The 13,044-nt window shown below is 35.9% G+C and overlaps 2 protein-coding genes across 8 annotated transcripts in view; one reads left to right on the top strand and one right to left on the bottom strand.

The window, feature by feature from the left end:
• HELB (DNA helicase B) overlaps positions 1–8,703 on the top strand; it is a 51,219-nt gene extending 42,516 nt beyond the window's left edge. For both annotated transcript variants that reach the window (XM_074226204.1, XM_074226205.1), the window contains 2 exons: positions 1,486–1,974; positions 5,973–8,703. In XM_074226204.1, coding sequence (XP_074082305.1) covers positions 1,486–1,974; positions 5,973–6,077 — 594 coding nt within the window. In that variant the 3' untranslated portion in view covers positions 6,078–8,703. The remainder of the gene's footprint in view (positions 1–1,485; positions 1,975–5,972) is intronic.
• Positions 8,406–13,044, bottom strand: part of GRIP1 (glutamate receptor interacting protein 1) — a 739,827-nt gene continuing 735,188 nt past the window's right edge. For 4 of the 6 annotated variants that reach the window (XM_074226201.1, XM_074226202.1, XM_074226199.1 and 1 more), the window contains one exon: positions 8,407–10,298. In XM_074226201.1, coding sequence (XP_074082302.1) covers positions 10,062–10,298 — 237 coding nt within the window. In that variant the 3' untranslated portion in view covers positions 8,407–10,061. Of the gene's footprint in view, positions 10,299–13,044 lie in introns of all 6 variants that reach the window. The other 2 variants (XM_074226203.1, XM_074226198.1) reach the window with 1 other exon arrangement.

Below are 13,044 nucleotides of genomic sequence, written 5' to 3'. Positions count from 1 at the left end.
CCATGGTATTTGGCAAAAGAAGTGCAAAATGTTAGGGAAAAATACACAAAAATTCACTGAAGAAAGTAACTCCTTATAAAAGTACAATTGACCAAAAGAAAAAGGAGGTACAAAATTTCACTGAAAAAAAATAATACCTTAGGGGCAAATGGATGGCACAGTCAGATAGAGCACTGACCCTGCCTGGAGTCAGGAGGACTTAAGTTCAAATGTAGCTTCAGATACTTGATATTTACTAGCTTGTGTGTTGTTGGACAAGTCATTTAAGTCTACTACTACTCCACAGAAACTTAAATAAACAACATAAAAATAAGAAAATATTCCTTAAAATTTAGAATTGGGTTCATCGTGTGACAACAAAAAGCAAAATCAAAAGAATGGGAAAAAAGATCTAAAATTTCTTATCGGAAAAACAACTGACCTGGAAAATAAATCCAGGAGAGATAATCTAAGAATTACTGAATTCCCTGAAAATAATGATCTTAAAAAGAGCCTAGACATCATCTTTCAAAACATTATCAAAAATTATTGCCTTTATATCCCAGAACCAAAGAACAAAATTGAAATTAAAAGAATTCATCATTCACCACCTGAAAGAGGTCTCAAAAATGAAAACTCCCAGGAATATTATAGCTAAATTCTAGAGCTTCCAGGTCAAGGAGATAATATTGTAAGGTCTGAGAAAGAATTCACCAAATTGTTGGCTTTTTTTATTATAATTCTCTTATATTACTTTCATTTCTTTTTCCACTTTTTTCTTAATTATCTGATTTTCTTTTCAAAATCCTTTTTGAGCTCTTCCAAACTGGTCTGAGACTAGTTTACATTTTTCTTTGAGGCTTCATGTGTAGCCATTTTACATTGATGCCCTTTTCTTAGTTTGTGCCTTGCTCCTCCTTGTCACTGTAGGAACTCTAGTTAAGGATTTTTTTTATTTGTTTTTTCTTCATTTATCTGCCAAGTTTGTAACATTATATTTTTTAAGAGTATCATGAAGGTTGTTTTCGTGAGTCCTGGGGTGAGAGTCCTGTGAGGGCCTTGCACTGGAAGGTGGTGCTACAGTGGGGCTTCCTGCTGATCTGCTCTGGGGGTAGGGTCTCCTACCTGACCTGTTTCAGGGATAGGGCCTAGTTGCTGCCTTGCCATGGGAGGCAGAGCCTCTCTGCTGGATGGTCTCAGGGGTGGGACCTTCCTGTGTACTGGTCTAGGGCTACTGGCTTTCATCCAAGACAAGGCCTTGGGGCTCTGAGTCTCATCGCAGGTTCCTTGAGGTGCAGCCTGATGTTTGTTTACTGGGTTTCCCTTCCATCGTGGTAAGACAGCCCTTTTCTTCTGTGCTTTTTGTTGCTTCCCACCTCTAAAATTGAGTTTGAGTTTTTCAAGGTTGTTTGGATGAAATTTGGGAGGGCTTCTTTATTCATCTGTCTTGGCCCTGATTGATTTTTAATATGACTTATGTAAAAAAAAAAATCTCTTTTCTTTCAGGGATCAGAAGAAGACACAGTGGTTTATGTCATTGGAAAAGCTGGTCGACAACACTGGCAACATGTCTATACAGCTATAACACGGGGTCGCTCTCAAGTCTATGTTATAGCAGAGGAGTCCCAGCTCCAGAAAGCAGTCAAGCAAAATAGTTTTCCCAGAAAGACTCGTTTAAAATATTTCTTGCAAAGGAATTTTGCTGATAGCCATTCATTTTCAACAGAAGTATCATCTCCTTCTAGAAGCCATAGTCAAAGTAAAGAACATAGCTCTCAACTTTCAGCAACTTCAGACCCAATCATATCAGCAACTGTTGGAGATAGCTTTAATAAAACATGTGGTTCTGTAAATGAGGATATGACTTTAATTACTAATAGAGGAAAGAAATTGGTTTCCTTTGAGGAAACGGATGAGGAAGAAGATGCACTGGAGCTAAGAGGAACAAAGAGAAATAACATAAATGACTTTGAAAGTCCAAGCAAATTACTTATGGTAAGAGGCCTGTTAACCTCAGACTTTTGTTTTGGCTAACTTTGGTGCACATTTCATGTTAATTATGTTGTTTAGTTGTTTCAGTTCTTTCTGATTCATCATCACCCCATTTAGGGTTGTCTTGGCAAAGATACTAGAGTGGTTTGTCATTTCCTTCTCTAACTCATTTTTAGCAGATGAGGAAACTGAGGCAAACAGTTAAGTGACTTGCCCAGAATGATCAAATTTAACTCAGAAAGATGAGTCTTCCTGGTTTCCAGCCCAGCACTCTATCCATTATACCACTTAGCTGCCCACATATGGTGTCACTTAAGTACAATGTGAAATATGAAGAAGAATCAGTCTGGTATAGTGGATAGAGGAGCAGCTTTGGATTCAAAGAGACTAGGGTTCAAGTCCTACCTTTGACAAATACTGGCTCTGCATGTGATGGCAGGGGCATGGTCATAAGCCCTGGCATTCTAGGCCCTGGTGTCCTAGTGGATGGCTTAATGGGATGTCCTCTAAGGGTATAAATTGTAGAAAATTTGCCAAACCGCATTGGTAGAAGGCATTTCCACATTTGAGAATTTTCTCTCTGAAACCATAGTTTTTGGACCATAAAGGGGAAAGGGGGGGGGGGGGGGCAAAGTGTTTTCTTTCCTTTTTGTTGTTTTTATTTATTTGATACTTATCTATAATGTCATTAGTCTAAGATGTTTCCAGATGCTGAAATCTCTTCAACTAATGCAGATTGACAATTTTTTTCTATAGTTTTTGAACCTCCTTCTCTGTCTCCTTTTAACATTGTTAGTCACTCTTGGTGCTTTCTTCTAAATTTTTGGATATTGCTCTCTCCTGGTTTTCCTCCTTCTTGGTCTTCTTTGTTGAGTCCTTTTCCAGATCCTTTCCTCTAACTCTGTGTTTTTCCTGGGTCCCCTTCTCTTTTTACTCTTCATCTATATTATCACACTAGTGGTCTCAGCTCCCAAGAATTTAATTAGCATCTTTATGCTTTATACTGATGATTCCCTGATCTACCTTTCCTTCCCTAATTTCTCTTTTGACCTTCATTCCTGAATCCCCAACTGCTTTTCAGACATTTACAAAACAAAACTGATTTGTCTTTCCCTCCAAACTCTCCTCTTCTCCTACCTTGCTTATTATTGTCGAGACAACACCATAGTCCCATTCTCTTAGGCTCATAAAGTAGGATTCTTCACTATCTGTCACTCCCACCTCTTCCCTCATCCAAATTTTTGCCAAGGCTTTTGGATTTCAGCTCCCAACCTTTCTCACATATGCCCCTTTCTTTCCTCCACTGTTCCCATCTTGTGCAAGCTCTCATTACTTCATGCCTATATTATTGTAGTAATCTGCTGCGGGGACTCAGCTCTCTCCTCACTCTACACCATTTTTCCTTCTGCCTTTAAAGTAATTCTCCTGATATGCAGGTCTTATGTCAGTCCCCCCTTCAGAAACTCTTGTGCCTTCTCATTGCCTCCAGGAATAAATACAAAATGTTCTATTTGGCTTTCAAAGTCCTTCCTGACTTCTTCCCCTCCTGCCTTTCCAGTCTCCTCACACCTCAGCCCCAACACCAGCCTCCTGACTGCTCCATGAGCAAGACCTTGCTTTCTCAGCTCCAGGCCCTGTGTCTGTCTGTCCCTCATGCCTGCGACCCTTTCCCTCTGCTCAGTTCACTGACCTTGACTTCTTTCAAGCTCCAACTAAAATCCTTCTCTCCAGGAATCCTTCCCAACCCCTCTGAATTCTGGTGCTTTTCCTATTTATCCTGTATATGGTTTGTTTATGTTTTTAGTTGTTGTTTCCCTCATTGGAAATTTTGTCATCCTAGCACTTAATGGCTCTTGGTAACTATTTATTGAATCGAAAATTAGATTTCTGATCTTAGAGAGATGCCAGGGGGCTCTGAGAGGCCACCCTGCTAATGTATGAAAGGAGCAGGATCTGAAGACAGGTTTTCTTCCAAGTCCTGCACCCTTTCTTATGCTGGGTAGCCTCTCTCTTGCCTTTCACTGGCCAGCTTCCTGAATGAGTAGTGCCACCCTCTGCTTCCATTTTGTTAGTATGATTTTTCTCTTCAATTTGGGTTTTGTTACCCTCACTATATTGACTTCTTGGCCTTCTAGCCAGATCTGAGTCTTTTCTTGAACTCTTTGAATCATTATTCAGTAGTGTGGATCATTCAGCTGTCAGCCCTCTGGGCTTTGGTGACTGGACCGGTTGCTGCTTCTCACCGCTTGTGCTCTCTGCAGCAGTTCTTTTCATCCAAATCTAGACTTCCTTGTGGCTCTGTTCTCCATCCTCTCTGCTTTTACTCTCAGTGTAGTAGTAGTTGGCCTTCAGTTTTGAAGAAGACCATGACATCTAAAAGTGATAAGATTGAGGGGGGCATTGTGTAAAGATGCTCTGAGTCTCACCATCTTCTGTGAGCTCAGGTTTTGACACAGTAAGATCTGGACAACTGGTAATCATTGAGAAGCGAAGCTGTCCCCAGAGGGTCTAGTTCTATCATGAAAGGTCTCTTTTTTATAGTTTCCACCATTACCTCTATTTTTTCTTTAAATTTTAAAATTTTTTCCCTAATCTTGATTCCCCCCCACCCCCACAGAAGGCAGTCTTTTAGTCTTTACATTGTTTTCATGGTATACATGGTATACATTCTAAGTTGAATGTGATGAGAGAGAAATCATATCCTTAAGAAAGAAAAATAAAATATAAGAGATGGCAAAATTACATAATAAGATAACAGGTTTTTTTTAACATCAAAGGTAATAGTCTTTGATCTTTGTTCAAACTCCACAATTCTTTCTCTGGATACAGGTGGTATTCTCCATCACAGATACCCCAAGATTGTGCCTGATTATTGCACTGATGGAATGAGCAAGTCCATTAAGGTTGATCATCATCCCCATGTTGCTGTTAGGATGTACAGTGTTCTTCTGGTTCTGCTCATCTCGCTAACATTAGTTCATGCAAGTCTTTCCAGGCTTCCCCTGAAATTCCATTCCTCTTGGTTTCTAATAGAACAATAGTGTTTCATCACATACATATACCACAGTTTATTAAACCATTCCCCAATTGAAGGACATTCACTTAATTTCCAATTCTTTGTCACCACAAACAGGGCTGCTATGAATACTTTTGTCCAAGTGATATTTTTAGTCTTTTTCATAATCTTTTCAGGGTATAGACCCAGTAGTGGTATTGCTGGATCAAACGGTATGCACAATGTGATAGTTTTAAAGCACAGATATTTGCTTATTTGTTTAAGAAGTATTGAATCATATGGCTTTTGCTAAACATTATTATTATTATTTAGAGAGGACAAAGGGTTTTTGTACTTTTAATGAATAGCTTAAGAATGTTTGGAAGAATAGAGGGATTCTGATAGAGCTATTAAAAAAGAAAAGAAAATCATTGAAACAATTTAAAATGATATTCTTGGGGCAGTTAGCTGGTGCAGTTGATAGAGCACCGGCCCTGGAGTCAGGAGGACCGGAGTTTAAATCCTGACTCAGACACTTAATAATTACCTAGCTGTGTGACTTGGGGCAAGTCACTTAACCCCATTGCTTCAAACAAAATAAATATTTAAATAAAATGACATTCTTTGTCATTTCTATTTTTTGCATTTTTTTATAAAGTACATAAGAACATGTATTTTATATAGCACAGATTTTTATTAATATATATATATATATACACATATATATATCTTAGGGTTATGTGTTCAAAAATTGATTAGAGTTGCATTAAAAAAAACAACAGTTTGAAGATCATGGTTGACTAAATCCATGGTCAATCAATATATTGAGCACTATCAAAATTTTGACCTTGGCATAGAACCATTACTTTTAGCTTACAACTTGAAAGGAGACTACTTTGGAGTTGGAAGGGGAAATCAAATTTCCTGATATTATTCTAAGTTAGTAAATATAGTAAGTTGACTTAACTTTAATAGCATTAACATTATTTTCTTTTTATTTTGACAGGTAGAAGAGACATCTCCACGTGTATCTGCCAGACTTCAAAATATGACCCTGAATAGCTTGACTCCCAAGCAACTCTTCAAAACTGCAAGCAGTGATGGATCTTAATTTCTGGCTAAACAGAATGATTATGATGTATTTTTGTATTTGATGAGTAAATACATAGCAACATCTTCAAATTATGAAGTGGTCAAATTTTAAATTGAATTTTTGGATTTTACAACATCTTCCTTTAGCAGATTTTGTTTTAAAGCACAACCATGAAGATTTAAATACATTTTATTGTCAAAACATATAACATAGAATATAAGCATTAATTTTAAAAAGTGAAATATAATACAAAAATCAAAACTTAATTTTATTTGAACATTTTCATATTTTTAGGATTATACTTTAATTGTTAGTGTAATGTGGTCTATATTTGGTTATTTTTGATAATGTAATTTAGTTATTGGATGAACACAGACAATCTAAAAGTTATATGAGGCTTTTAGAGTGATGGGACTGTGTTTCAAAACAAATTGATATATCAAGAGAATATTGCCTCCTTTAAAAAACTACCCACCTGTTGAAGCCATACACTTCTCTCATTGTTTCCATGATGAAAACCATGTTGAGAGCTTCCTTTTGGGAACTGTCTTGATTGCTTGTTGCATATTTTTCTGAGGGTATAACATAGTTGCTCATTAATTCCTTTGCAGCTGGATTAGTCTTTTGGAGCAAAGATTGGTGAAGAATCCACCTATGGGTAATTTTATGTTCAGGTTAAACAAAAGGTGATCCCGTAACTGCCAAAAATGATGTTTAGAAAGTGTTTTTGAAGAAAGTTTTTAGACTATATTCTAAGATTCTCTTCTTTTTACCCCAAATGTACACTTAGCTCTGAAATTCTTTTATTTAGGCAGATAAACAATTTAGTTTATAGCTCTTAGGCAGCCTCAGACAGTGTAGAAGGAGGTAACCCCAAAAACCTGTTGGGAAAAGTCATTTTGGCATTAGAAAAGTGGTCCATGGAACATGAACAGTGAATAAATATATAAACAAATTTTTTAAATATGCCTATAAAAAGTATTATATGACTTTATGGTGCAATCATGTATAATTTTTATGTCTTATTGGAAAGATAGTAAAAAAAATGCCAAAAAGAAATTGTTTGAATTTTAACCAGTTTGCAATAATAGAATATAATTAGAAAAGAATTGTTTTCCCCTCCAATCTCCAGCTGAATGCAGGAATCCCTTCCACTGTATCATTGAATGGTAAATTTTGTTTTTTGTTTGTTTTGTTTTGTTTTGATTAAGGTCAAGGAATTGTTTTGTAAGGCAAATCCATTTATTATTGGTCACATCTATTTTTGGTGAGCTCTAGTCCAAACCATTGTAACGGAAATTCCCTCTTTGCATTCCCCCTAATTATCATTCAGCCTTTGCTTGAAGACCTTAAGTAAAGGAAACCTAGGTAGCACAGTTTGATTTTGGGATAACTCTGATTGTCATGGAGTTTTTCTTCAGGCTTAATATTGTTTCTTTGTACCCTACCTTTGTCATTCCTAGATCTACCCCTGGTCCAACAAATCTAATTCACTTCTCTTGTTCTAAAGACTTTGCTTCTATGAATGAAATGCAGCCCAAGATTACATTAGCCTTTTTAGCAGCAATCTTACACAGTTTTTAGAATCTGAGTTGGAAGAGACCCATCCACCATGAGGCCATCAAGTTAAGCCTGTACCTGAAGAAACCTTGTCCATGTCATATCTGAAAAGTGATCTTACTGCATTTGTTTGAAGATCTTCAGTAGGGGAAACCCACTCCTTGCCTGCTTAGGGACTTTTGTATAACTTATCATTAAGTTGTTGTTACTTATATTAAGTGTACCTGTCTTCAATTGTTGCTGCTTGTTGCTATTTCTGTAATCCCTCATCACACAACTACATTTACAGCTTTCATATCTTTTTCTTCATCAGGGTAAATGTTTTTTGAAATTTTCAGTTCTCTCAATCCTTACATGGCATGACCTCAAAGTTCTACACTAGCTCATTTGTGCTTTCCTTTGGGATATCCTTTAATTTACCAGTGTCCTTTCTAAGATTCATCACCCTTTCCTTCACATGAATGATTTCAAATCAAATTCTTTCCTTTTCCCCATTACTTACTGACTTAATTGATTTTGGACTTCACATTTAATTCTTGTTAAATTTCATCTTGCTGGTTTTGAGCTGTTCACTGGTTGCATTATAGATTAAATTTCATGTAAGATCTATAAAGATTATATTCCAGAAAATCAAGAATGTGAATAGTTTTAGTGTTCATTTTAATTGAATCTGATGAGGTAGATGCTTCTATGAAAGCAAAAGAGAAAAAAAAACTATATCTTCCATGGTCAGAAATAATACCCTTGTTAGAAAAGGATGGCATAATCGTTGTACCATTGTCTGTCACTTATATCTGTATCATATCCAATCTGTACTCAGCAACATCTAGTGAAAGTGGATTTGGGTCTCAGATAATTTATACTAAATGTCATACTTTGTCTTTTTTAAATTATTGTTTATTCCACTGTGTACAATTTGATTTTTTCATACAAATTTGCAACAATTCTGAGCTCCCCAAAACCATACATAGACGATAAATACCATGCTATTAAAGTATTAAATTTGTACAAAAATACTTTACAGTTTAATACTTGTTTGTTACAAATAAAAATACATATTTATGTGACTCATGATTCTTTCAAACATGATTCTGCTTTAAATTTTCATTTCTTGCCCTGGCAGTGTTGAATGAAGGAAACATTTGTGTGTGCACAAAAGGAAGGTGAGCTTTTTCATGAAATAAGGGTAAAGAAGATAGTGATACTTTGTCTAAATGATGTTTGAATTTTTAATCCAAACCCAAAAGCATTAGAAAATGACTATTTTATTAATGAAGATTCTACTGTCAATATATAGATCTAGTTAATTTTTAATATTTAACAGATAACAGTTATTATCTTGATAACTGAAAACAGTTGCTCAGGAGGATAAGAAGCAATTGTCACCATTTATTGCTTTGAGGGGTGGTAGGGATTGGCAATGTATTTTGTAAAATGTATTTACAATCTCTAAGTGGCATGGCTCAGAACAAAATCTTTTTCATGGAATTTCTAAATATATGTGCTATACGCCCCCTCAATCTGACAAAACAATATATGTAGTGATATGGATTTTGATTTGCCTGGCATTAAGTTGACCTCATTTTAATATACTCTGTTCTTTGTTACAGGTATTTAAGGTTTATTTTTTAAAAAAGGAAAAAAAATAATAAAATCGCCTCAGATTGAATTTTTAACGTACAGTAGTCTTTTTTTTTCAGAGGTTTTTAGCTACTTAAGAAATAATTCCCATTTTTTAAAAAAAAATTACAGGTCCCAAGACATGACCTGTTGAGTATTTTCTTGCATAGGGAATAACATACATCCTAGTAAAATTGTTCCTATACTTGGGCAATACATTTTACCACCACCTACCACAGCCTCTTACGTGCATGTTTGTGGAAATACTTTAATATAACTTAATTCCATATCTTCACCCCTCCCATTGTAGCAGACCAAGAGTTCACAAAACACTACCCTTAATAAAGCTAAATTTACAAAGAGCCTTGTTCATACAGCTTACTGTTACATTAAGACCCAGTAACCAGCTGGTTTAAAATTGAATAATAAGATACTATCATAAAGGATATTTTAGAAAATGAGATTTTTTTCTTTCTCAAAACCAGTCATATTAAGATGAAAGTATGAAATTGACTTTTTTTTAAAAGACCCTTTAATTTATTAATGGGAGGGAAGAAAAGATCTACCTACTTCTTGCTGTCTTTTTTTTTTGCTCTATCATTGGGCTTGGCCTGCCATTTACATAATGGTCACCAGATAAACTTCCAATCCGAAAAGAATAGTTAGTGAACATGAGCCATGAGAGACATTTAAAAGCCCCTGTGCTTTACAATTAATGCCACATAATTGATCTGTGCCTCAAATGTCACAGATATCTTAAAGGGAATTTTTTTAGCACCATGTATATATTGTCCTTTGTCATTTTATAAAAAAAAATCTTTGCTATAATGTATTAGTGGGTTCTCGTGTCTCCAGACTACCACCATGTCCAGTTTGTTGAAAGAAAGCTCTGTTCTGGTCGCCCCATTCTCCACCAGGTAAAGTACGTTGCTGATCTGGGACCACCTTCTGGGAAGCCAGGGGGTTTCGGCTAATAACTAGATCCAATTTATTGCCAGATTCTGCTATGAGGGGCACGACGAGGCAGCAGTCAAAGTCTCTTGTACGGACGTGGTTAACCTGAAAGGTCAAGAATGGCCATTTTGTCATTTGGAGCTTATTGGTTGCATCACAAGAAAATACAACCTTGACTTGAAACCAGAAATTATTTTATAAAGGGGTGAAGACAGAAGAGAGAAGATACCATACAGTGCAATGGATACAGAAAAGGGGGAAAGTTTGAAAATAGAAGCTATCAGGTGGTGTTAAGTTCTTTTCACCAAGGCTCTCTTAATTCTTAAGTCAAGTGGTTGTTTCTCATTCCTCATCTTTGATTTCATCATCTTTTGCTTCTTGATACATCACACTGATCCAGACAAAATGGCTCTCTCTGATCCCATTAGCTTCTCCATGGTTCTGTATTGGCCATTCCCTTTTGCCTGCCTGGAAATGCATTCCCTTCTTACCTATTTCTTCCTTTAAGATACACCCAAACATCATCCTCTCTATGAAGATGGGAAGCTTTTCCTGACCCCCACCTGATTGCTAGTGCCCTCCCTTCCAAATTGCTTTGTATTTAATGTTTTATTTTTTTATTATTATTAATAAAATGTATTAACTTTATATATATATGAAGTATATATTAAACTCATTGTGAGTAGGAATTTCAATCATTGTACTTGTTGCTTTAACCCCTAGAACAGTTCCTGGTTGATGATTGACATGTAATATTTGTTGACTGATGAACTGATTGCCTTTCCCCTCCAGGATGTGTGATTCTGCTGCTTCCTATTTCTCCTACCTATTGGGTTGCTCCTTAGTATTTTTCTCAACTATATCCTCATCTGTGTCCTACCCTGTGCAACAATTAAGAATTTTTTCCTGGCTCTTTTCTGGAGATTCTTCCCTCTCTATACCACCTTCTATCTTGATTTCATTAGCTTCCTTGGGTTCAGGAATGTCTATGGAGAGGATTCCCAAAACTACATATAAATTACTTATTACTCTCCTGAATGTCAATCTTTCATCCACATTTGCATGCGTAACTCTTCCATCCAGATGTCTCATAGTGTTTTGCACTCAATACATCCACAACAGAACTTGTTATCTTCTTTCCAGATTTCCTGATTTTTGTTGACAATATCATTCTTCGTGTTATTAAAGCTTATAACTTTGGCTTTTCTTGCCTTGTTTGGCCACACATATTCCAATTAGTTAACCAATTTTGTGGGTTCCAGCTCTACACTCTCTCCCATACATCCCTTTCTACACCCCCCCAGACTATAAAAATAATCTCACAGTTACCTTAACTCAATTTAATCCCCTTGTTTCTAATCCATCCTTTACATAGCTACCAGTATAAAAAATAATTAGAGCATTGGTTTAAACATATAATTTTTCTGCTCAAAATCTTCAATGATTCCTATTTCCTTTAGGATAAAATATAAATTCACTTTGTTATTTAAAACTTCTTAAAAATGAGATTCAGCCTTCCAGATTTTTCAATCATTTCTCTTAAAACCTTTTTCTTCCCTGAACTTGTCATTTATCTACTACTTTTGGGCTTTTCCACAACCTGGTTTCCTGCCCCCCCTTCCACTTGAAAGGGTTCTCCCCCTTCTTACTACCTAATCACAGAAACCTTAGCTTATTTCAAGGTTCATATTAGATGAAATCTACAGGAAAACTTTGCTGATTTCCCTTAGCTATTTGTTCTTCTTTCATCCCTAAATTACTTTTTATTATTTTTCTGTGTTGTATTTTCCCCACTTCCCCACCCCCTGGTAAAATATAATGATCTAGGACAGGGTCTGATCTGCTCTTCATTTTGTCATTCACTTTCCATCACCTAGTACGATACCTTGTACACTGGGTACTTTCTTGAATTGAGTTGGTAGGGGTTGAAGTCACAATGCAGGACACTAAAAACTAAGAGGATAGTGAAGAAGAGCATATATTACTTTTTATTAAGAGTTTGGGAAAGGAAGATAGGATATAGTTTAGGACAGGCATTCTTAACCTTTTTTGTCTTGATGAAGTCTAAAGAACCTTTCTTAGGATAATGCTTTCAAATGTATAAAAGAAATCAATTATTTGGAAATATCAGAATAATAGTTTTTAAAAAAACAAATTCATTAATCTCGGGTTAAGAATACCTTTTAGCACATAAAGTTGAAGAAAAGCTTTTAAATTTTAGGCTTAAAAATGAAATATGAGAGTATAGTTGCCAGGTACATGTGGGTGGGAGGGAAGGGCCCATAGAAAAGGAAAAGAAAAAAAAAACAAGAATAAGGATGGTGAGAGAATAGTATTCTAGATCAAGTAGGAATGAAAAGGGATGGGTTTGTCTTGGAAAGGAGCAGGGACATATCTTTCTCTGAAGAAGTAGGGGAATGTGAGGGAGCTTTGGCTAGGTAGTTATTTTAGAATGAAGGAAATAGTGATGATAGAAACTTGAGGCTAGAAAAAGTAACGTGTCCTATGGGAATTTGTCTATACAAAATGTATATAAAAGGATTATATATATATATATACAGCCCAATTTTTTCATGGTTTTATAATGAACCTACATGCATATTTTCATTACTTCCTTTTAATGCCAATTTTGGGCAGCCTGGGGAGTGGGGGAAAAAAATGGTGAGAGTAATCCATAGTTGGAGAGTGCCAATCATGGGGAGGAAAAAGGATCAGGGCATTCTAGGCTTATAAGGAATAGAATAGATGTGTAGGATAGCAAGTAAGGACTGATACATTGGAAAAAATAGTTAATAATGAAAGCAAAGAGCAAGTATTGTGGTTTTTAAAAGAGAGGGGGATGTAGTGACAA

This window comes from Macrotis lagotis, chromosome 2, assembly GCF_037893015.1.
Source record: "Macrotis lagotis isolate mMagLag1 chromosome 2, bilby.v1.9.chrom.fasta, whole genome shotgun sequence".
Lineage (NCBI taxonomy): Eukaryota > Metazoa > Chordata > Mammalia > Peramelemorphia > Peramelidae > Macrotis > Macrotis lagotis.
Note: the sequence above shows the minus strand (reverse complement) of the source record. Positions and strands in the feature narration are given on the sequence as shown.